The 25,647-nt window shown below is 37.7% G+C and overlaps 2 protein-coding genes across 3 annotated transcripts in view; one reads left to right on the top strand and one right to left on the bottom strand.

Annotated features, from left to right (window-relative positions):
• The first annotated feature begins 650 nt into the window (after window positions 1–650).
• Window positions 651–23,573, top strand: crot (carnitine O-octanoyltransferase). Its single transcript, XM_034000031.3, has 17 exons — window positions 651–809; window positions 5,739–5,871; window positions 6,754–6,878; window positions 7,164–7,345; window positions 7,664–7,788; window positions 8,215–8,323; window positions 10,201–10,294; window positions 10,483–10,608; window positions 14,307–14,408; window positions 15,858–15,941; window positions 16,025–16,132; window positions 18,725–18,855; window positions 19,395–19,518; window positions 19,841–19,919; window positions 20,469–20,562; window positions 20,992–21,111; window positions 21,733–23,573. The coding sequence occupies exons 2-17, from the start codon at window positions 5,757–5,759 to the stop codon at window positions 21,851–21,853; spliced, it is 1,839 nt and encodes a 612-aa protein (XP_033855922.1). The 5' UTR covers window positions 651–809; window positions 5,739–5,756; the 3' UTR covers window positions 21,854–23,573.
• The window catches only part of LOC117400291 (ATP-dependent translocase ABCB1-like), a 49,392-nt gene continuing 46,240 nt past the window's right edge, over window positions 22,496–25,647 (bottom strand). For both annotated transcript variants that reach the window (XM_059022474.1, XM_059022475.1), the window contains 2 exons: window positions 24,946–25,092; window positions 22,496–24,827 (listed from right to left, as the gene is read on the bottom strand). In XM_059022474.1, coding sequence (XP_058878457.1) covers window positions 24,627–24,827; window positions 24,946–25,092 — 348 coding nt within the window. In that variant the 3' untranslated portion in view covers window positions 22,496–24,626. The remainder of the gene's footprint in view (window positions 24,828–24,945; window positions 25,093–25,647) is intronic.

Raw genomic sequence — 25,647 nt, 5'->3', positions numbered from 1 at the left:
AATAACCTTAACGTACTGTTCCATTTCTTTTACAAAAAGAAAAAAGAAAGGTTTCTGATTAGAGAATTTACACTTGTGAATATGAAACTTGGCCATTAGAATAATCAAGTTTATAATGTAATACTCATTATTTTCACTGGTCTTATAGTTAGTGAAACCAAACAGTACATTACCAATATGGATTTTAAGGTTTTTTTCTTTTTTAATATTATTGTTGGTGAAAGTAATTAAATTTTTCCAAAAAAAATCTGGAGTATCTGCAATTCCAAAATAAATGCTACATTGTCCGCCTGCAGTACTAGGACTTTATTAAAGATGGAAAATGATGTCACAAGTGGGCGGAGTTAGTAAACAGTGGAGCATTTCTGGAGCCCGGAGAGCACTTTCGCAATGCTTTTAACGTATTTGCGCTTGCCCTGGCAAAATGTTTCTTGACATAATCAAGCATTAATTCGCATAAATAACAGGCAGTCACTTTATATTAACGATATTTTGTATTGTTATTAAAGAAATACCGGTATATCCTGGCGCTGCAACACAGCATCGCCGCAATGTATTCAGTACTGAGTGGGCTCCACAAATGGCGCCTGTAATTGAGTACCGAACTGCATCACGGGATTGACTGTCCTATCCTTCTTTATATAGTCCTAGCTGCAGTACTTCGGGTAACTGGGGGAAAGGTCATGTTTGCAAATTGGGGCGGAAACAAGCGGTTTGCGAACATAACAACTGCATATTCCGGACTTGGTTTGTCTGTTGGAGTGGCTCATTGGGAGTGATTCGCAGTTGCACACCATTACTAACAAAAGGTACTTTTATTTGCATTTGGGTACATTGGAAAAAAAGAAAAGACAACATGTTTTAAAATCAATGTTGTACCAGCACATTAAAATAAATAAATAAATACATAAATAACTAAATAAATAAATAATAAAACACCAAGATATACAGTAGTATAGATTATTAAATTGTTGTTCATATGCTGTTGGTAGCAGTAGTATGTTTTTCTCGCGATTAGTCCGTTGTTTGCTTTTCAAGTTCAATGGTAATACCATTGGTATAGCTATTGGTGTATTAACGTCTGACATCGACGTGTGTCATAGACAGCAATTGTTAGCTTGTGAGTTTGCCCCTTGCGGAAATACATTGCCAAATGGGTTTCCCTAATGAGTTTTTATTAAATGTGAACTAAATATATTGATGTTTGTGCGTGCGAGAGTCTACTTCCATAATCCTCTTATGATTTATACTATTGTAGCGTGCACGGGGAAGGGAGCAGCAGGGCTGGTAGGTGGCGTAATCCAACACAAAGATATAAAACCGATATACGCTCCTGAGAAAGAGCCGATGTTACAGGCTAATTCTCAACCCAGGTTAATTCTCACCCCGGGTGAGTTCTGTCCTCGGCTAATCCTCACCTTGTCAGGCCAGTTCTCACCTCACTACTCTTCTGGAAGGGTGAACAACATTAGCCCGGGCCAATTCTCACCCCAGTACTCTGTACGTAGCATAATCGTTTTCATTGTACGATAAGTAATCTAAGCTAATCAGCAGTAGGATAAGTATTTGTGAATGTACTGTAAAATATACTGGAAAAAAGACTGTGAGGTAGACAAAGTAAGCAACGTTTATTGAACAATAATAGTGAGAATAATAATAGAACAAAAATGCCTGGACAACATGTATGTGTGTGTGTAATATATATATATATATATATATATATATATATAAATATAATATATTACACATACACACACACACACAGGTAGTGGACAAAAAAAATGGAAACACCTGGGTAAATGAGGGACACCAAGTATATTGAAAGCAAGCGCTTCCACACAGGTGTGGCTCATGCGTTAATTAAGCAAATAACATCCCAGCATGCTAAGGGTCATGTATAAAAATGCTGGACAGGCCTGCTTGTCTATAATTATGGCTAGCATGGCTGCAAGAGGGGGTGATTGTTTTAGTTATTTTGTACCAAGTTTATGCCGCAATAACTTGCGTGGGGGAACTCTAAAAATCACCTAGAGATATGTTTGGATAGATGTTGATGAGATCTACAAGCATCAAGCGAAATATTATAGTATCTGGGGATTTTGGATTTTTGGCAGATTTTTGAATTTGCATTTGTCATGCATTCAAGCAAGCATTACTTATGGGCACTTTGGTGAGGCTAAAGTGCCACATAGTTCTATCCAAACTGGCTATTTCTTCAACTTTGCATTCTCTGAGGATTGATCTAGAGGAAAAAGTAACAGTGTGCTTCCACTGGCACTAGCTTGGAGCTGAGGGGTTATGAACTTGCATGGGACTTGGTACTTCTTTGTTACAATGATACATTTGAAACTACCGAAACCTTAGTTAGTTGGGTTTTAAAAACTAAATTCACGGCCCTGTTTACAGCACTGTTTAAGTGCACCTGTCTCTGTCATCGAAGACCTCCTTAACTCTCCTTAAGACTTCAAAAAAACAGAAACCATTTTTTTTTCTTTAAAAAAAGATTTCAGATGACAAAAACATAGGTTTGTATAAGGAACCTATCAAAAGGGTATCAGAGTTTAAGCTTTTATGAATATGGTTTGATAGTAGGCTGACATGGAAACAGCATATAAGCTAGATAATATGATGAAGTGTATATGTAACGTTAATCCGGTCAATAATTTATTATGGGTGTCAAGCGTATGGAATGGCAACAAAATCCTTGGTTAAAAAAAAAAAAAAAGATAGGATTCAATTTCAGGCATTGAGGATAGGTACAGGTGCAATTAATGCATTACAAGTGGAAACTGATGTGATTTAACCTTTTTGTTATGTTAATTAAAATAATATTTATTTTTATTATTTAAATTTAATGTGTGTGTCATTTTGTTTTATTGATAGTTATATTTAAATTGTTATTTTAAGAAGTAGTACATTTAATTTATATATATTAGGGCTGCTATGAAGGGTACATTTTGACCTTCGAAGGTTTGGAACTCATTACCGAAGGAAGGTTCGAACCTTCGATGGTACTAATTTGCATAATGTATTGGTGATGTCACCATAGCTACTTGTTTATATTTGATTTAAAATCCTATTGTACAGGTAATCTATATAAATGGATTAAAACATTTCACGTGTAGTTTAAAAATACATTATATAGAACAGTAATCGTTTTTATAATTTAAATAAAAATAAAAACTCATTGTTTACATGTAATTGATATTGCTTGCAATATATACAGTAAGCTTGTATTGCAGCACCAATTGCATTTTACTACTACTACTAAACATATTAATAATAATACTAATAACACTATGAACTTGCGCTTGTCAAGTGACCCCAGAGATTGGTTATGCCACAATGATACGAGTCGCTTGCACAGTTTTCATTCAACTTTTTTTTTTTTTGGTCGTCTAACAAAAAAATCCCAAACAGCAGAGGGGTTTCGAAACATTTCTTTTAATACAGCTTACGCTATACAACGCTTTGCTATCGAGATGGAGAATGAAGAAATTAAAGGTTTGCCTCTGGGTAACACAAGCTAGAGGGGGGAGGTGCGGACGATGCACAGTTTTCAAATTTTAAAATGTTTAGTGTTAGCGTATATTTTGTATGTTTCAAACATATTAAAACTACAACTGCTATAGGCACCCCCCCCCCCCGAGCTTTGGATACTATAACCTGCTCCATACACAGCAGTGGCACCATATAGAGTATATAAATAAATAATCTGGACAGTATTAAACTTTTTATTGTGTATTTCTATTGGAATATGATATTCCTTTTATATCCTCTGTATCAATGAACTTGCAGTCTTCTTGGATGTCTCGTGTCTTTGTATGGAATATGCAGAGTGCTTTCCCATTATTTAGGAATTATATATATTCAAATGTCATTCGTGTACAACTCATTTTTATACAAGTTCTTTAAACTGAGGTCCACACTTGTCAGAAACTTCTTTTTATATGGTCATCTTATAATTTCAGTTTTGGGTCATTCCATGCCAACTCAACCAGTACCTCATCCATTGCCATCTGCATCTTTCCTGCGTTCCTACCACTTTTCCATAATGCCCCATCATTAGCAAACAATGACACATTAACATCTTTTTTTTTTTTTTTGGCAAATCATGTATCATTATCTTAAATAAAACTGGACTAACACCGCTCCCCTGAAGAGTACCATTTACCACCTTATACTCTTCTGAATACTCAGTACCCACTCTGACTTGAATAGTCCTATACGATCAAAAATACAACCAAAACATTTTCCTTGTATCCCCATATTATGCATTTTAAATAACAAACCTTCTTTCCACAATATCATACGCTTTTTCCAAATCAATAAAGACCACTATTAAAGTCTCCTTATTACCAAAAGCTTTCTTAATATCTGGCTCCAATCTTATTACTTGATCTGTAGTACTTCTGTGTTTTCTAAACCCACTCTGTACTTCAGATAATAACATATTTTCTAAAGAAGTTTAACCTTCTATTTATCATTCTCGTCATTATTTTACATATTTTGGATGTCAAAACAATTGGTCTATATGATATAGACATAGCTCTCTCTGCATCCATGGAGTTTGGGGGACGGGTCTGTAGCTGGACAATATATCCAGAGGCTAAAAAAGATAAACGTGAAGTTTATCAAATTACTTTATTTTTAATTTTTGTCCTGCGGTGCTTTTAATGTATTTTTCTGCTCATACTACTACTTGGTATATATTTGGCTTCCAAATTACTTTACATCATCCGCTGCAGTAATGATTGTAGCACTTTCTGATTTTAAAATTTAATTATAATTTGACTTACGTGACGGTACTACCAGTTGAGATCCATAGGTAATACTAAACCCGCCCCAGATGCCCGTGTCTACGTGTCAGCCCAGTTATTGACTGTTGTCAAGTGTCAATCAATAAATCCTGTCCAGTTCATGATAAGCTTTCTTTTTTAAATTGTTGAAAAAGTTGGATTATTGTTAAGAATGTGGCAACAATTTGCCACAATAATGAATTGCAGCAATAACTGGTTTACTTAAAGGTATATCCATCAAAATAATTAATTTGCAATGGATGCAATGCCCACATTAGTACATTTGAACCTAGTCTTACAGTATCTTCTAGATTTACATAAAGCATTATCAAAATAATTTCTTACTGGCTTGAAATAAGTTTTCAACAATAAATTCCCCTCACCTGTTTCCAATGTTCGATTGCATTTATTGTTTTAGACATGAATTTGAAACCAATAAACTGGTCTATCATTAACCTTCATTTGTTTGCCTAAGGTTAATACTGTATGGGGGGGGGGGGGGGGCGACACAGACTTTCTTACAAAAAATACTACATAGGTATCTGTAATCCAAATGCTTTTTGAACGATGAAGAGATCTTATTTATAGGTCTTATTGCAGACATTACCAAAGGGAGTTTAGCTGCAGACACACAAACTCATTGGCCCTTCTGTCACTTTGTCACCAATTAAGCAAAAAGTATGTTAAGCTGAAACTGTGGACTTTAGAAATACTAAAAGAAACCAAAATTCAGTGACTGGAAATCTTTTTCAGTTTATTCAAGAAAAAGACTTTGGCACTGAATTTTCGTTTCTTTTAATATTTCTAAATTCAGCACTATCGAGTTTAATAGTTATGAATGAAATGATGGACTATCATGTTTGTCCAGTTAAAGTATGTAAACTAAACAAAAACAGATAAAGTATAATAAACGTCATTTGTTTGTTTTTATCGTTTTAGCCGTTATCCAGGTAGAAGATGGACAATCAAGTTTTTGAATCAACAGTGGAGCGCACGTTTCAGTATCAGAGCTCCCTGCCTCCATTGCCAGTGCCTTCGCTCGAGGAATCTTTGCAGAAATATTTGGATGCAGGTGTGGAATTTTATTAAACTGTTCCAGTAGAATTTTTTTTCAGGAAAAGTTATGTTCAAAGCTTGTAGTTAACATTTCCGACTGGTTTCCCATACCTTTTTGTGAAACCAGACAATTGAGATTCTTGTATTAGTGTGCCAAAAATTATATCTAATTTTGGCAGAACGTCTTTTGTTCAGCCCGACAGCTGAATTATCAATAAATAAATTATCCCCTTAAGCCATATTAGAGTTTTTTGGGTTCCAAATGGCAAATATTTTGAGATAGTGGGCCCGAGTATTTAATACTTAAAAACATACAAAAATGATTTTTAAAGTCACATTTGCTATTGCAGAATGAAATGTAAAACTATAGTCAGGCACATTTCTTCTTCATTTTACCCCCAAAAACATGTTGTGGCAATGGTGACTGCTAATGCTGATACTGCATTAAATGATGAAATATATTTCTGACACCTCAATAATATACTCAATTTAAATAATAGCTCTTCTCCAATGCAGTACAGTTAGTGTTTTTAGTTTTAGTCTTATATTGATTTTCTTTTTTGAAATCTCCAACAACACTTATTGTTTTGAGATTCACCTTTTATTAGGGAGCACGTCTAAATCCCTTGTTTAGAAAGATACAGAGTTTTAATAGGTGCATGCATTTGCTGAGTGACAGGCAGGAGATCGAGATGAAGGTTGAAGTTGATACACCCCGCAGGCGAACAGGATTTGTTTACATATCAAGTCAACACGCTGAACAGCTCACTTGACATTACTAGCAATGGTAGCGGGGTACATACAACACAGTGTACAAAAACTTAAACGGTAAGGGCAGATACCCGACGGATTACTCTAGTAACAAATCTATGCTGTTTTGCCTGTATTTCTTTTCTAGTGAAGCCATTCTCATCTAAAGAGGATTTTAAGAAAACTTCGGAGCTAGTTAAGGGTTTTGGTGAAGGCATTGGTAAAGAGTTGCATCAAAAATTACTGAAGAGAGCCAGGGTGAAAAGAAATTGGGTAAGACTTTCAATATGTCATATTTTGCACTGTTTCAGCAGAGAAATATAGGGCAGGCACCAAACGCCCCTTACGAATGTGTGTGTGTGTGTGTGTTAACCCTTGGTTTTAAAATCTGTCTTGTGTTTTGTTATACACTATCATGTGACAGATTATGGTTTTCACTGTAGCCCCAGAAGTCCTTATAATTTAAAGTCCTTATAATAAAGAGAGTTATAATCATGTTGATTCTGTTTAAGGGATTCTTTACTCTAAAGTGGTCTTAACAATGTCTTGCATTCACAGCTGGAAGAGTGGTGGCTGAACAGTGCTTACCTTGAAGTCCGCATTCCATCACAGCTCAATGTGAACTTTGGAGGCCCTGCTCCCTACCTGGAACACTACTGGCCACCCAAAGCAGGCACCCAGCTGGAAAGATCAAGCATTGCTGTGTGGTACACACTGCTGTACTGGGACCTCATAAGGACGTATGTAAAGTTTCAAAAAGTAGATATTGTGCATTTTGAAACGCCAGTGATCAGCAAATAAAACTAGCTTGGAAAAAAATAGAGCAAAAGTGTAAATTGCTTATCCAGTTATTATGAAACCTGCTAAGGACCTTTTCTGAGAGTGAGATGGAGGTTGTCTGTATCTGTCTATCAAACTTGCATGACGTGTTCGTGCGGTGGCTGTAGGTCAAGATGATTTCCTTTTCATGATACAGATTGTTCTCATTTGTCCTTTATAGATGTGGAGGGAGATGTATGTCACTACTGACATGTGTCTTATTTATACATTTGTTTCAGTGAAAGGCTGGCTGTACATAAGGCAGGAAGCTCACCTTTAGACATGGACCAGTTCCGGAACCTGTACTGTACCTGTAAAGTGCCAGGAGTCACTAGAGATGCTATTATCAACTACTTCAAGACCGGTACGAAAGCAGTATTTGAGATGATATTTTCAATGATTTTCTTGCAATTCATCCCTTTATTTGCATTGCATATCTATCAATGCAAGTACAGGGTATAGCTACTGTAAGCAGTTGGATTTACTTCTGACATTGACAGTGTGCTATATAGTCAGCAGCTGTTGTTGCTTGCAAGTTCCCATAAAAAAGCAAATCCCTGGATTCTAATATTTAACAAATCATGTCCTATGGTATATGGGGTTTGCTTGATAGATCTGACCAAAGCCAGTCATTTTAAATTAGCACCAGGTTGTCAAATGTTGTAACTGATTTAATATCGAGTTCAGATAGAGTTGAAATAGTTTATTTTGGTGGTAAAAAATATTTTTTTTGTTTCTATTTTTTTTTTTTAATAATTAAATTTGTAGTTTGAATTTCTCACACATACAGAGAGTGAAGGACGGTGCCCTTCCCATTTAGTGGTGATGTGTCGGGGCCGAATCTTTGCTTTTGATGCTGTGCATGAGGATCGCATTCTTAGCCCTCCAGAACTTCTCAGGTACTTCATGCGGCTTATAAACTCTCCTGGTTAGCATGGCACATTACCTTGCAGATCGCAGAAAGCTGGCCTCAGGCACACGGCAGAGCTGTTTTCATGGTATATGCAATCCTGTTAATGCAGTAAATAGTAAACTGTTTCAGTCGATTTCTTATCATCTGGGTAAAAAAAGGGGTCATAGTCCATTTAAAGAGAATGAAGGCTTATTTACTGTGCAAATACATTACCATCACATATTATATAAGGTGACTAGTCTGCACTTAGCTTGTAAAATGGGCAGCAGTGTGGAGTAGTGGTTAGGGCTCTGGACTCTTGACTGGAGGGTCGTGGGTTCAATCCAAGGTGGGGAACACTGCTGCTGTACCCTTGAGCAAGATACTTTACCTAGGTTGCTCCAGTAAAAAAACAACTTCATAAATGGGTAACTGGATGTAAAAATAATGTGATAGCTTGTAACAATTGTAAGTCGCCCTGGATAAGGACATCTGCTAATAAATAAATAATAATAATAAAATCAACCACATAAGTGGTCAGCTGTGATTTTATACAGGCCAGGTATTTTTGCTTAACACTTCAATATTCATTTATTTATACATTTGTATTGAGAGAAAAAACAATTAAACATCAAAACACTGCTGTCTACGGGGGCTCCCGAGTGGCGCATCCAGTAAAGGCGCTCCTCGCAGGATGTGCTCTATAGCCTGGAGATCGCTGGTTCGAATCCAGGCTATGTCACAGCAGACCGTGACCGAGAGTTCCTAGGGGGCGGCGCACAATTGGCTGAGCGCTGCCCGGGTAGGGAGGGCTTAGGTCGGCAGGGGAATCCACGGCTCACCGCGCATCAGCGACCCCTGTGGCCGATAGGGCGCCTGTGGCTCTGCAGCGGAGCCGCCAGATCTGTGTTGTCCTCCGGCACTATAGGTCTGGTAGCATTGCTGTGGATCTGCAGTGCGAAAAATGACGGCTTGGAAGGAGCACGTTTCGGAGGACGCGTGTTCCAGCCTCCGTTTCCTGAGTCGGCGGGGGGGTTGCGAGCGGGGGATACAGATAATAATTGGGCATGCTAAATTGGGGTGAAAACCGGGGTAAAAATAATTGGCTCGACTAAATTTATAAAAAAAAAAAAAAAAAAAAAAAAAAAAAAAACACTACTGTCTACAAAAGATCCATCTAAAGCATTGATTAGCCAAGACTATAATTTAGCCCTATTGCCCTTTTCCAGTAAAAGTTTAAAATCAAACAATGACTATATGTTTCCAACCTATGCCTAACTAAGAGAGTCTGAGACAGTCAAGCTAGATACAATAGCAAGGGTAGAAACAAGGCACGGAGCTTCTGGCAGTGACAAACTGTAGATGTAAGGGCACAGGTGATATGTCCTAAAACATTTTTTTTTTATTTTTAAAGACGTTACTGCTGGGCACTCCCAAAACAGATTGGTACCTCTGTGCATATTACAATACAATACAATACAATACAATTCACATTTCTATTGTGCCTTTCATCACAAGGATCCTCAAGCGCGTCACACATGCATGCAAAAAAGAACAATTGAACCATCACATTAAAAATGGTGTAATACAAAATGTAATAAAACAGAAATTAAAAAAGAGACAACAAATGTGGGTTTAATTGCACAATTAGAAAAACTAAGATGAAAAGCCAGTTTGTAAAAATAGAACAATTAAAAACAAATACAAAAAAAATTTAAAATGGAATTAAAAAAAAGGGCAAAAAGAAAATGCAGTTTTGATTTTGATGTTCTGACTGGCAATCGGAAAGCGAGTTATAGATTAGTGTGCATTGATAGAGTTGCATATGCTCTGTGAAAATACGTTTAAAACCAGTTCACTCGTGTCTTGTTCTTGTCTTATCAGGCAGTTTACAATAATCAGACAAAGGTGTGACCGTGAACCCAATGGAGTTGGACTTTCTGCTTTGACCACTGAAGAGCGAACCCGCTGGGCTCAAGTTAGTGAAACTTCTTTTTCACATCTAATACATGAACTAACCTCGCACCATTGCAGGGCTATCAATGTGTGCCGCCCTACTTCAGTATTATTAAGGTTGAATTCTAAAACTCTGGTTTTGTTTTTTCAGTAGACATATTGTGGCAGTGTGAACAAAAAGGTAATTATAGCATATTAACTTTATTTTAGGCACGGCAGTATCTCATTGAACTGGACCCAAAGAATCTGACTTTACTTGAAACAATTCAGAGCAGTTTGTTTGTGGTGTCTCTCGATGATGTCACCCCTTATTCAACACCTGACAATTATACCCAGGTAAGAAATGTAAAGTAATGTTTTCAAACATCTTGTTCACTTTCGATACAGGGTGTGCCCATCTGGTCTAGTATTAACTTCTAGGTTGTCGTCAAAAAGGTATGTGTGTGTAGGTATGGTCAGAAGTAAATGGAACTGGTATGGAATGTGACAGCTTTTTATGACTGTGCCATCTGAAACACTTTAGTCAATACGTAGTAATAAAAAAGAAAATCTCTTGGGAGGGAGTTCTGTGTTCACCCGTAAGAGATAAAGAACCAAATTTTGATGATGGGGCAAACCTCTACTGCTAGTGTCCCTGATTTTGATGATAGAATTCAGAGAACTGCCTTTGCCGTTTCTCTAATGTAGCTGATCGCTTTCTTATTTTCCTCATTAGTGGTCAAAAAATGTCTTACTGTCTCAATTTGCTAAACTGACTTCCTAATGGTTCAGATAAAACAGAACACTGCTACATCTAGCCATGGTGGTTAACCTTCTGTCTGTCTTAATCAGTCCTTCCAAAGTTCTAGCATATTCATTTTGACACACCTTCTGGGGTTTTACAAGTATCCATCTCTGACTTCATTTTCTGGGGATAACTTTTCCTTCCAAACCTCATACATTTCCATATACTCACTACATTGAAAGATCGTCTACATGTTCCATTACTTCCCCTATCTCTATTCTTTCTCCCTCTCCTTCAAATGCAGTCTTGTATGTGTTAACAGCAAAAGAGGAAAAACAAAGGAATTTAATAGATGTATGGATTCTTGTTATCTCCAGAGGTTAACTTCAACTCTGCTTGACAGCCGCTCAAGTATCAAAGCACAGTAGATGCAGTCCTGTCGAAGTCCACTTGCTTGCGAGATCTCCTTGGAGTCCTAACACTTCAGATTAGGTTAGGTTTGCTTTGTCGACAAAAAGAACATTTGCTATTTTTCACTTCCAAACAAAGAAATGTTCTGAACAGTATGCTTGAGCAACATATACAGTCATAGACAAAGGTGTTTGGTTAAAAAAAATGAGAAAAACCACAAAGTGATTTCTACCATTTCTAATTGTTCTATTGAAAGATCTAAATTAAAGTAAAGATTCAGCTTTAAAATAAAACATATTATTACATAACATGAATAAAATGAACTAATTAAAACTAATTTCATACTTTGACAAAAGTATTTGGGCAATCAACATATTTCGTATGAAACCCATTCGTTGCTAATTATTGACAATTTTCATGATTGAAAACCAATACCTGATGATAGAATAAATACATATATAATAATCAAGTGCTGCAAAATAAATTGGAACTTTGTGATTTCAAAAAAGCAACAAAAATGGTACAGCAACAATCTCAAAATGGCAGTGATACAAGTAAACGAAAAGGGGAAACTACCAGAAAAATAGCAGACAGACTGGATTTACCGAAAAGCAATGTGTGGGCTATTATTGACAAACACAGGAGAACAGGAACTACTGCAACTAGCTCCAGGTTTGGAAGACCAAGAAAGATTTCTGCAAAATCTGGGAGAAGAATCGTTTGAGCAGCCCGGCAAAATCCTTGGATTACTGCAGACACAAGAGAAGATTTGACACAAGAGAAGATTGAGAGAAGATGTTTAAGAAATTCACATGCGAGCAATTCAACAATACCTTAACAAGATGAATGTCCATGGGCGAAACCAAAATGCAGACCTTTGTTAAAAACAATATACAAAACAAAGCGATTGGAGTTTTTAATTTAATACCAAATTTTATGGTCTGACAAATTTAAGATTAACTTTTTTTTTACCAAGAAAGCAACAATATGTTTGGAGGAAGAGGAGAAGAATTTAAAGAAAACTTAATAATGCCCAGTGTTAAACATGGTGGAGGTTGTGTGATGTTTCTCTTCTTCAGGCACTGGCAACCTTTGTATTGTAGAAGGATCGAATGCTGGAAAATATCAAGAAATGTTGCACTCTCGTTTGTTACCCAGTGCTAGAAGGCTTATTGGACGGAAGTTTATATTCCAGCAGGATAATGACCCTAAGCATTCAAAGTCTACAAAGGAATTTCTGAAAAAAAGGAAGATTAGAGTTGTGGATTAGCCATTTCAGTCCCCATCGAGATGTTGTGGATTGACTTGAAGGCTGCTGTTGCAAAAAGGAAACCAAAATTCGATTGCAAAAGTCAAAGCTGTATGTGTTGAAGAATGTTGCACTTGTAGGTTGCTTTGCTTTCACCCTTCTGTCCAGTTCATCCCAAACCAGCTCGATGGGGTTTAAGTCTGGAGACTGTGCTGGCCATTCCATGATTTGAAGCCTACCGTCTTGTTCTTTTCTTCTAAGGTAGTTCTGACATAGCCTGGAGGTATGTTTTGGGTCATTATCTTGCTGTAGGATGAACCCCTGACCAACTAGGCGTATACCAGAGGGTATTGCATGATGCTGCAAAATGCTGTGGTAGCAGTTTTGGTTCAGGGTGCCACTCACTCTGTGCCAACTCGCCAATTCTGGATCCAGTCGCCAACTCTGGATCCAGCAAAAGAGCCCCAGACCATCACGCTTCCTCCTCCATGTTTGACAGTTGGTGTCACACACCGAGGAACCAGCCTTTCGCCTACTCGACAGCGTACAAAAACCCTGCTTGATGAACCGAAGATTTCAAATTTTGATTGATTGGTCCATAAGACCTTCTTCCAGTCTTCAGTAGTCCACTGGCGGTGCTTCATGACCCAGGCAAGCCTCTTTTTCTTATTTTGCCATCTTAGCAATGGCTTTCTTACTGCCACTCGTCCTGTCAAACCTGCAGCTCGAAGTCTTCTCTTCACAGTTAAAACTGAGACTTGCTTACTTCGACCAGTGTTAAGCTGTGCTTGAAGCTGTTGTCCTGTGAGCCGCCTATCACGCAAGCTGTTGACTCTCAGAAACTTGTCTTCTGATTCTGTTGTGGCTTTGGGTCTGCCAGACCTCTTCCTGTCGGAGTTTCCTCCAATTTCCAAGTGCCTTTTGCTGGTGTAGGAAACTGTACTCACTGACACCTTGGCTTTCTTTGCAATTTCTCTAAAGGAAAGACCTACACTTTTAAGGGTTATAATGGTCTGTCTGTCTTCCTTTGTTAATTGCCTTTTTCTCGCCATTATGAGAGCAATATACTACTTCCTGCAGTACAATACTGTCCAAATAATGCATAAGAGGGTGTAGTAACACAGTCTGTTCCAACACTGCTTTTATACAGACAGAGGGTTTGTAAGTAATCAACAAAAGTTGAGACACCTGTAGGAATTGTTAGCATCAACTTTCAAGGCTTAATTTACTTCCATTGCTGCAGAACAGCTGTAAGTTGTTAACCCATTACTTGTTCCCCGAAAAAGGCCTTTTTGTATAACTCTGAAATGTACATCATTTTTCAGTTTTTGGTAACCTAAACTTTTTTTTTTAACCTCTGGCAGTTTACCGCTTACCTTTGTACCATTTCAGGTTATTCACTGGACTTGAACTGCTTAAATTTCAATAAAAACTGGAAAAATGGGGGTGTTCTAAAACTTTTGACCGGTAGTGTGTGTGTATATGTATATATATATATAAATGTAGACACGGTTTTGAAGTATGATAAGTTTCCAGCTTCGTAGTCTTTCGTGCTGTTCTATCGTGCTTAACTCGACTTAATTTCTGATGGTTTTACCTTAGAACTCATTGAGCATTTTGAACTTATGAATTGTCATTCTCTTAAACTAGATGACTTTAGTAGCGTTGACTGGAGATCCAACTATACGCTGGGGAGACAAATCCTACAACTTCCTCTGCTATGCTGATGGTTCTTTTGGTTCAAACTGTGATGTAAGTGATTTTTTTATTTATATTTATTTATTTATTATTTTTTTTGTACCGTTGCCAATATAAAGTGATTACACATTTGCTAAATATAATATGTTTAATGAAAAAAGTTTTTTTGGACAGGGGTTTCTGAAACTACAATCTCAGTAGTTTGAGTTCAGTGATTAACTTAATCACATTAATATACAAATATTGCTTGAGGGTAATTTTGGGTATAGTATAATGATTTGGTAATGCAGCATGCCAATATTACTGTTACACTGGTTATAAGTAAGTGGTCACAAGTCATTTAGTTCATTGAGGACAGCAGCTGGGTATATTCATATACAGGAGGGAGTGTGTAAAAGCCGGAATAAAACAAAATTAAAACAATGCAAAACATCTCTGTCTCTATGATGATGTGCATATGATTTTGAAACCCCCAAATACAGTATTTACTCAAATTTACGTCGCCCCTGGATTCAAGTCACACCCCCAAACTCGAAGACCAAAAAAAAAAAACTCAATGCAAAAAAAAAAAAAAAAAAATCTAATGGTTAAATTACCTTTTCTTCAATTTCTAGATGCCAGCATGGAACACTGTGTATTGCCGTACATTAAAGCATCAGAGCACATCACCAGCTATATGTACAGCACAGTACTTCCAGTATTGAACGGCAGTCCTTGCACTTTACGGTAGCTGAAAAGGAGTAAATTACCTTTAACTTTTTCAGTCAGTTCATTGTTCTCCTTTTGTTTAATTTGGCCAACGTGACTTCCTGTCACGTTCGCAAACAAAAATATCCTTTCGATTTGAGTCTCCATCTTCTGACACACATCTCAGATGCTTCACATTCTGCTACACGGTTTCTCTTTTCTTCAGCAAACAAGATTACTCTTGTTTTAAAAGCTGCATCATAAAGCTGGCGTGAACTTTGCCGCATAGCCATGTTAATATCCCGGTACTGTATGAAGAGTAATTACTGTACTGGACATCACTGTGTACAGTAGCTTTCAGTCCAGCGTGCCACAATAGTTGACATACCGCAAATGTAAATTGGTCCCCTAACTGTAAAACCCCCAAACCCAAGTCTCTCCCCCTAAATTTGAACTTTATTTTTTCAAGGGACCTTTTTGGTGCACCAGTAAATTGTTGGAGGAAGAAACTTCCATTCCATTTATTGTAAAGTTTAGTAAAGAAAACTGGGGTGTTTGGATGCAAGGGAGATGTATAATGATTTTAGTGTTCAAACGGCAAGTAAGAGAATAAACATTACACCCGAGAAAGATGAAACGTGCACAAAACAAATGTCAACTTTCATACCTATCAATATTCACTTTAAGCTGAAAGATTAAAGGCCTAGTCTTGCACTCTGGATCATCGGCAAACTCCCAAGGTAATCTCCTGTCCCCCTTCTTGGAAAATCAATTTCTGATTGTTCTCTAATGGGATTTTTGTTTGTTTTTCCCCAGCATGCACCATATGATGCCATGGTATTGGTATCAATGTGCTATTACATTGATCAGAAATTAAAAGCAAATGAAGGCAAGTGGAAGGTAAGCTTTAAAACCTTGTTTCTGCAGTTTAAATGTACGCAGTAGATGCATTGTCACCCTATCGTTTCCCTGGTCTATTTCAGGGTTCAGAGGTGGTGAGGGACATCGCTCAGCCAGAGGAACTTGTATTTGCTGTGGATGAGAAGGTGCTTCAGGATATTGAGCTAGCTAAGCAGCAGTATCACGATAAGGTAATCTTTAAAACAAAGTGTATAGTAATGCTTTCAGGTTACAATTTTTTCCTCCTTAAATTTCATTTTCATTCCATCACTGACCCCCCTTTTATTTTGCTGGAAATGTTCTGGCTCTTCATTTGTTGTTTTATGTTAATTAAGGATCAGCACATTCTTTTCAGATACAACGCTAAGATAAACTGCTGGATCTGGTTAACTTTGATGTAGGTCTGATTGCACCTTGACCATTGGAGTCAGTATGACCCACAACACATGAAGCGGTTACATAAGGACCTTTTTATTTTGTTGTGTTACATGTTCCCATGTGTTGCTACAACTGTTTATGTAAGGTATGTGTATTATTTTAGTGTTTTTTTTTGTTGTTTTTTTTTCTTTTGAACATTTTGACCACTTTTTTAAACTTTTTAAATTGCATTCCCTGCTTCAAGATTGCTTCACGTGTACCTGCATGAACCTCTCAGAACTACATTTCCCATCATCCTCCAGCTCACATATGTAACTGAGATGGATTTACCAGTGAGCAGGAGGATGATGGGAAATGTAGTTCTGAGAGGTCCATGCAGGTACATGTGAAGCCACCTTGAGGCAGGGAATGCAATTAAAAGTTTAAAAAAGTAGTCCAAATGTAAAAAAATGTTTTAAAAAAATTAAAACAATAGACACCTTACGTAAATAGTTGTAGCAACACATGGGAACATTATTATTATTATTATTATTATTATTATTATTTATTTCTTAGCAGACGCTCTTATCCAGGGTGACTTAGTCGAAAACAAAAATACATTTCAAGAATCACAGTACAAGTAATAATACAATTAAGAGCAAGATAAAAACACAATGACTTTGGTTCTAGTAAGTACAAGAATATGACAAAATACAATTCAATACCGGAGCAGATAACAGTGTCAGTGATAGTTACATCAGGATATAATTAAATACAAAATACTACAGATTAAATAACACTTGTGACAGATTACAGTACTCTAAAGTACAGGATTAAATGCAGTAAAATAGGGGGCAGATAAGAGCAAGTAAAGCGCATTTAAGGAAGAGTGATAAGTGTCCAGAGGGAAAAAAGAGGAGTTCTACAGGTGCTGTCTGAAGAGGTGTCTTGAGGAGGCGCCAGAAGGTGGTCAGGGACTAGGCAGTCCTGACATCTGTAGGAAGGTCATTCCACCACCGCGGGGTGAGGGTGGAGAAGGAGCGGGCTCTGGAGGCAGGGGAGCGTAGAGGAGGTAGAGCCAGTCTTCTAGTGCAGGAGGAGCAGAGAGGTCGAGTGGGGGTGTAGGGAGAGATGAGGGTCTGGAGGTAGCTGGTTGCAGTCTGGTCAAGGCATCTGTAGGCTGGTACAAGAGTCTTGAACTGGATGCGAGCGGTGATCGGGAGCCAGTGGAGTGAGCGGAGCAGTGGAGTTGCGTGGGAGAAGCAAAGCAGAGAGAACACCAGGCGAGCAGCGGAGTTTTGGATGAGCTGGAGCGGACGGGTGGCGGACGCAGGGAGGCCAGCCAGGAGGGAGTTGCAGTAGTCTAGGCGGGAAGAGTACCAGGGCCTGGACCAGGAGCTGGGTGGCGTAGTTGGTGAGGAAGGGTCGGGTTCTTCATATGTTGCTCAGGAAGAATCGGCAAGTGCGTGCCAGAGTGGAGATGTGCTGGGAATAAGAGAGGCAGTGGTCCAGGGTGACTCGGAGGTTCTTCGCTGAGGAGGAGGGAGAGAGTGTGGTAGATTCCAGAGGAACGGAGATAGAGAGATCAGAGGAGGGGGAGGAGGAGGAGGGAAAGAAAAGGAGGTCAGATTTAGAGAGGTTGAGGTGATGCAAGTGCCTCCAGGAGGAGATAGCAGACAGACAGGTAGAGATACGGGAGGGGATGGTGGAGTCAGAGGTGGGGACCGAGAGGAAAATCTGAGCATCATCAGCATAGAAATGGTATGAGAAACCATAGGATGCGATGAGGGGGCCCAGGGAGCGGTTGTAGAGAGAGAACAGGAGAGGTGTGGAGGTTGCTCAACTCTAGGTTACCTGGTAAGTGCAGTTGGAGAGGTAGGAGGAGAACCAGGCCAGAGCAGTGCGAGAGATTCCCAGGTCAGCGAGAGAGGATAGTAGAATAGAGTGATCGACCATGTCAAAGGCAGTAGAGAGGTTGAGGAGAATTAGGACAAAGGAGAGAGAGAGGCAGTTCGGGCAGAGTTTAGTGAGTTGGTGACAGACAGGAGGGCGGTTTCAGTGGAGTGAGCAGAGCGGAAGCCAGATTGGAGAGGGTCAAGCAGAGAGTGGTTGGACAGGAAAGCAGAAAACATGTAACACAATAAAACATGTAACATAATAAAATAAAAAGGTCCTTATGTACTCTTTAAGTGCCTGCAACAGTGTTGGCTTTCATAAAATACTGTGCAGCAATGTGTACATGGGATTTAAATTTAAATAAATACATATTACAACATATTCCCATTGTAAATCCAAACCAATACATTGTGCAAAGGGTTAAGAAGGTGTGTAGGATGGAAGTAAGGATCAGTAGGAAAGGCATGGCTTGTGCCCCTTTTATTCAGCAGTTCAGAACTCGCATGCATACCTGCTCACTTTCTTTTCAGGCTCAGGACTTGCAGGTAGCATCCTATGCATTCACTTCCTTTGGCAAAGCTGCAATTAAGAAAAGGAAGCTTCATCCAGACACATTTGTCCAGCTGGCCCTTCAGTTGTCCTACTATCGTCTTCATGGAAAGTACGTTATTTAATTTAGTACATTAATTTGTGTGTGCCTGCTGTCACCCTCTTGTAGTCGCTCATATTTATTTATTTATTTATTTATTTATTTATTTAGCCAGTTGAGTGTCAATTTGTGTGCTTTTTTCCCTTAGTAAAATAGTTGCACATCTTGGTGGTTTCTTTCCTGGTAAACAAAAAAAAGAAATATGAAATTGATCTTCTTAAAATCGTATAGTCTGTAATTTAGTGTTTTTCTGTCAGCATTTTACAATAAGACCTGTAATTAGTCACCTAAATGAAACAGTGGCCTGCCATCATGATTGTTTTTCTTTACAATTAAATGGCAGAGGCACATACTGTAAAATGAACATCCATCAACCCAGCAGTCCCTTTAGTTAATTCAAGTTTCACTATAAAAATCTTTAGCAAAAGTTACTTAAGTATTCATTTAACTTATTTTAAACCTTGTTTCAATTTCCTCAGTTCTACCTACATTGGTGGATTGGTGATGTTCAGTGATATTGCCCTCCTGACTTCTTTCTTCCCTTTTCTCAGACCAGGGAGCTGTTATGAGACGGCAACCACCAGGCGGTTCTATCATGGGCGCACAGAAACTATGAGGCCCTGCACCGAGGAGTCAGTGGAGTGGTGCAAGGCCATGCTAGACCCAACACTGAATGTATGTCATTGTTGTTTCATGTTCTGGGATGATAGTGTTCCAGAATAAAAAAACAATCTTTCAGTTCAGAATCTTTTTTTCAGAATCTTACCACTGCTGATATCCAGCTAGATGCCATATGTTCTTGTTTTACCGCAGTGGTTCTGCCGGATCTTTGATAAGTGCAAAAGGAAGATTCTAGAATGTTCTTATTAAACCTGCTTTAAGTTGCTTTTATAGCTAGCTTATTGAGGCTTTACCAAAGTCTTTCAGAATAAAACAGGACTGGAGGCTAGACCACTGAACAGTTTGTTATTTTAATGTTTTTCTTTGTCCCTTTTAGACCGAGAAGAGGCGACAGAGATTGCTCAGTGCTGTTGCGAAGCACAACACACTGATGAATGAGGCACAAAATGGGAAAGGTATTTTTTATTGTTTTGAGTTTGAAACATCCATAAAATTGAACTAAAACTTTTTTTTTGTTTTGTAGTCAAAGGTAATGGCCAAAGATTTGCCCGTTTTTTTCTTTTTTCAATGTAGTCGATAGTTATTCAAATAATCCAGATCATTGATTTTATGGACATTTTTTAAATTTGTAACATTTGACTAATTTGACTGCAGCGCCACTGCTGCTACTAACTGCTAATATCTAGTTGACCATTTTCAAATCCAGTAGTTATTAATGCTATTTTTCACTTTGGCCTCTGACCTAATATGGTTGTTTAAACCTCCGGCTATATTAATTATACAGTCCATACATGGTGTTATTCTGATTCTCTAAATAAAGTTCCATTAATTTCCAATTAGTGTCTTATAAAATGAACCATTTCCGTCCCACATTGTCAGATCTTTTACTTCATGATCATTACTTCATGATCCGATATGCCACTCACTTTACATTATGATTTATTTATGTTGATTTATTTACTCCATATCATTTGAAACCAGTTTGATTTTGTATCTATTCATAGGTTTTGATAGACACCTTCTTGGGTTGTATCTTATTGCACAAGAAGAGGGTCTTCCAGTCCATGACCTCTACAATGACCCTGCTTATACTAAAAGGTAATGTTTCTACCAGAGTTCAAATGCCATTCATTATTGATTGCGAATCAACCAGTGACAGTGATATATTACAGATTTCTGCCCGTACAGCATACCAGTTTCATTTTCACTATATCTTGGGAACCTTTCATCCAATAGTGGCCATCCTTATCTGATCTATTTCTGGCATCTCCAGGACAGCGTTGAAACAGATGTAGCTAAAGATGTAAATGTTTACGGAGGTACATGAAAATACAATGTTTAAAGCTGAGCATTGCACAAACCATGTATGCAACAATGCCCCATGTATTTGTTAAATAATAAAAATGACCTTTACTTGTAGAATGGGTTATATTGTTATGTCGGAAGGTAGGTTGGAATGGGGATGGATATCCGGTTGTTATTTAATAGGGGTGATTGTAGTGTGTTTTTTTGTTCATTGTTTTTCAGTGGTGGAGGGGGTAATTTTGTTCTTTCAACCAGCCTAGTGGGCTACACTACAGTCCTTGGGGGTGTAGTTCCAATGGTTCATCATGGTTATGGGTTCTTCTACCGCATCAGGGATGATAGGTAAGAATGGAAATTCAAGTTGCATTGCTGTGTGCAAACTAGAAAATAGATATAACTTGCTGAAAATATCTACACATTTTTCTGATACACCTGAGGAGCAATATAAAATGTTCATATAAAATGGAATGGAACCCCTTGTCAAGAAAAAGAGTTTCCTGTATTAAATTTAGCTCACAAAATAGTAAATAAATCATATCTGTCGCCCTCTTCCATTCGCTACATCGGTATCAAATGTGCTGTTTTGCAATAAACACATATTTGTCCCTACTCTAGATTTCCAGAAGTCTGTTTACTGTTACACTTCCAAGGTCATTTCACCCCAGCAGTATCTCTGCTGTGAAATTAACTGGCTGCAAAATCATGCCGGTCAATAGAGCAAGCAAATGTTTAGTAAGTGGCAGGATAAAAGGGGTTTCAATCGCATGGGGAAATGATGGCTTGAAAACAGCAGTTCCTTTAACATAGTGTAGTACCAGATATGAAAATACATGTTTTCTATAATATGTATTTTGTGCTGAGACAGATTTTGGTGCCTTCGTGCCCAACAGCTTTCCCCATAAGCTGTTTGAAATGTATCTGTAAAATAATCTTGCCTTGATATTTCTTTTTTGTTTCTAACAGGATTGTGGCAGCTTGCACAGCCTGGAAGTCCTGCCCAGAAACGGATGCAGACAAATTATTTCAGAACCTCAGCAAGGCATTCCATGATATGCTGCAGCTACTCACTCTGTCTCAGCTGTAGGCAGAGTGGCCTGAGGTGGTGTTTTTATTTATTTTTTTCCTCACCATGTGGTTTTAAGGGTGTTGATTGACACAGTCAGTAAAGCATCCAACCTTACAGGGTTAATGAGACTGGAAAATGTGGTGCAACATAATACATCACTTTGCAGTAGCAATGCATTTTTATTAACTGTGCACAAAACAATGCAAATGATCCACCTGCAATAACTACTACATGCAGTCAATTTACAAATAGTTTTGATAGGGAAAAAAAATATGTTTCTAATTAACATGACTATTATTTCCTATAACAGAGTTTTTTATAGGTTAATTTGACTGTTTGATTACTACTAGAATACCTCAGAACCTGTGCATAATTAGCTAAATCTGTGTGATGCCAGTAATAAGTTTAGAGGAAATGAAACTATTAACTATGCTAAAGGGCCTGCTTGCGTTTCTGACTTTGGAAGTTTTGTTGTTAGCTCTGGATTGTACTGTACATGAATGCCCTTAAGCCTTTTAATGTGCTGGGAATGAGTCAAATCCATCAAGCATTTACTCAGGCGTTGCATATGCAGTTTGATTTTAGAAAAACAAACTTGCAAAATTTTAAATAAATAATTCAGTGTGTTTAATTCAAGGTCACCGATATGCAACTTTGGTGTTTATTCTTTTTTTTTTGCATAGAGTACGCAGCACTGAAGTAAATGCTTCTTGTATCTGGACCAATGTTTTTTAAAATTAGAAGAAGCTAGCTTTTGGTTTTATCAGCTTAAAAAATTATTTTTAATCCCAGTCTTTATTAGTTTATCCAGTAGACCTGAATCTAACCACAGCCTAAATTATCAAATAGTGGAATTACTATTACTAAAAAGAAAAACTCTTGTGACACTAGACACAAGTGTACAGTTGTTAAAAGGTACTTTTTTCAAAGTACAAAAATCATTTTGTAAGCTGCTCTCCACAGTGAGAAGAGGCAGCCTGTGTCAAAAAAATGTTTCATACAAAATGTTTGGATTTGTATTTACGTCAAAGTGCCCAAAGAAGTCCTAATATGCATGTTCTCATGTTGAATGAAGTAAAAAAAAAAAAAAATGAACTTCCAGTAGATTAAAAGGAATAGTGAATGACGCATATGTATTTTATGTATGAAGAAATAAACTAGGCAGTATTTGAGTAGGCATTGTGGAGCAGTGGTTCCACATAATACAGTAGTTTCAAGGGGGCTGCAGCATAATCAGAAATATCCTCTAAATGACCCTGATCCTGCACAAAATGTTCCCCAGACTAGGCATCAATTATTTACATGAAAACTGATGATAGACGCTTGTGGGTATTTTGAAAGCAACACTTATTACCAACTCTGTCATGCATTGGATATGAAGATTATAAATGTCTGTACAAATGGGAAATATCACTATACAGCAAAATGTCTTGGTTCACTGGGTAGGGGTATTTAGTTAATATGCTATAGCTAATGTCACGGGGGAACCTTTGTGCTGAGAGAAAGTAACGTGTGAAGAATGTTGCTTTTTAAAGGATACTTCCACCTAAAGAAAGAAACAGGAAAGAAAAGTGCAGACCATGCACTTGCTTCATTTTTCTCCGAATGTAATCTAAGAATGACTGTTGATCAAATACTGTGATTTATATAACAATGTCTATAAAAGCTGCTTCCTGGAATATAAAGCTTAGAATGATACAATTGTTATGCATCTAAATAAATGTGATTGACAAAAGTGTGACAAGGCTGTCTGTTTCATTTAAAGTGTGTGTGTTACATTTCTGGTTTGAATCCCAGGAATATTGTAAGTGAACCATCTTGGTTGGTTTGCTGCTTAGTTTATTCTAATTCCGATTCACTTTAATAAGAATGATCATAATCCGACCACATCACAATGTATAAATATTTTAATATTGTGCTAGTGAAAGGTGAGGGGCACTGGCGCTGTCATCAGATGCCATGAAAGCTTCCCCTCACATTTCTGCAAGTACATCTCAGTCTTCACTACAACACTTCTTATCATTCAGTCCTGGGCTTTTCAAGCAGAGACTGCTTATTAAATTAATCTGTTTATTGCTGGCTCTACATAGATATGTGGCATGCATCATGCACTCATGTGCATATTTTAACTTGCAGCAGTCACTAAGAAAGCAATAAGGCCAGTACAATAAATTACCACCAGCACCCTCAGTAATCATTTTCAAACTGACTTCATTAAAGAAATTGCACCTTGCTCTGGCTTCATCAGAAACTATAAAATGTGCAGGTGGTATTATTAAACATTAATTTTAATTTGGATAATAATTGTTATGTTTCCATCTGCAACTACGCTGGACTGAAAGCAAATTCTTTCTTCAGTGCGTGTAGATGTTCTAAGTCTTTACAACAAGAACCACAAAAAGCCACCATTCATACAGCTATGGCCAAAAGTTTTTCATTAAATATATGGAAAACCACAAAGCAATATGTAATTCAATATGTTAACGTATCATTATTCAGCAGGTTTCATTTGACTTTATGAAGCAAAATTAGTTAATTCTATACAGAGGGTGATGCAAGACCTTTGGCCATAGCCTTACCTGTTTTGTTAAGGTGAAAATGTATTCCTTACAATATGGTGAAACAAAAATTCACTAAAGCACTTTTAAATCCAAACAATAAAAATCGGTAAGGTCTGTGGAGTAACCTGTACAAATGAAGGATAGACTTTACTATGCTTGTAAAAGCATAGTAAACATGGTAAACTGTAAACCTGGGGGTCCTGCATATGGTCTTAGTTTTCATGGCTTATTCATTTGTGTTGCATCTGGACATTAACAAGTGAATGGTATGCTCCCTGTCTGGAGAGAAGTTGTTGGTGTGTCCCCAGCTCCACCACCTGGCCGTTCTGCAGCACTGCAATCTTATCAGCATTCTGGATAGTGGACAGCCGATGTGCTACAACAATACAAGTGCGGCCTTCTCTAGCATTGTCCAGGGCCTCTTGCACAATCTGGGAATAATTGGAAGAAATAGAAACCATCAAACAACCAAACTCAAAGATGTCATTTTTTGGTAAATAATAAGCAGTACATTATATGTTCTACAAAATGACTGTTCATCTTCCACACCTTTTCGCTTTCTGTGTCCAGTGCTGATGTAGCTTCATCCAAGAGCAGGATTTTGGGATTTCGGACGAGCGCCCGGGCGATTGCCACACGCTGCTTCTGTCCACCAGAGAGCTGAGTCCCTTTGTCACCAACTTGGGTGTTGTATTTCTGAAAACAGAGCCATGATTCACTTCTGTTTTAACTATATATCAAGTACAGTCATCAAAAATCCTCAAATTACATTTTAGTTGTCATTCATCTTGTAAACAAGAACTTCGTAAGAACAGTTAATATTGGCATGAAAAGCTGAGCTACCAAAGTGAATTCTGATAGAGTGTAAAGAAAACTAAGACAAAGGCATCAGTCTTATTCCAGTAATAATGTCTTGGAATCTTATATTGGACTTGAATTATCATAACAAAATATAAAAGTCTAGGATCTATCCATACACTGCTGTTTAAATATCTTGTTGGGTGTTCACATTTTTCACCCACTAGAATGTGCTAGCAGTCTTGATTTGGCTTAAAACAATGCCACAGTTAGGTTACAGAAAGGAATATGTTTGTGTTCATAGAATAGCAATCAATACCTGTAGAACATTGTTGCAATATATTATATATACACACACACACACACACACAGTAACTGGCACGGGAATAGGCTTTTAAAATCAAAGTGACGTTATCTTACTTAATTGTATTGGTCAGCCTGACAGAGCTTTCA

This window comes from Acipenser ruthenus, chromosome 4 (assembly GCF_902713425.1).
Source record: "Acipenser ruthenus chromosome 4, fAciRut3.2 maternal haplotype, whole genome shotgun sequence".
NCBI lineage: Eukaryota > Metazoa > Chordata > Actinopteri > Acipenseriformes > Acipenseridae > Acipenser > Acipenser ruthenus.
This window is presented reverse-complemented; position numbering and strand designations above follow the sequence as displayed.

Excerpts from the sequence above, each read along its gene's own strand:
- crot (XM_034000031.3), top strand. The coding sequence starts at position 5,757 with ATGGACAATCAAGTTTTTGAATCAACAGTGGAGCGCACGTTTCAGTAT. Across the intron at positions 10,295-10,482 it reads AGCGAACCCGCTGGGCTCAA|GCACGGCAGTATCTCATTGA; the intron begins GTTAGTGAAACT and ends ACTTTATTTTAG. Across the intron at positions 21,112-21,732 it reads TACCGCATCAGGGATGATAG|GATTGTGGCAGCTTGCACAG; the intron begins GTAAGAATGGAA and ends TGTTTCTAACAG.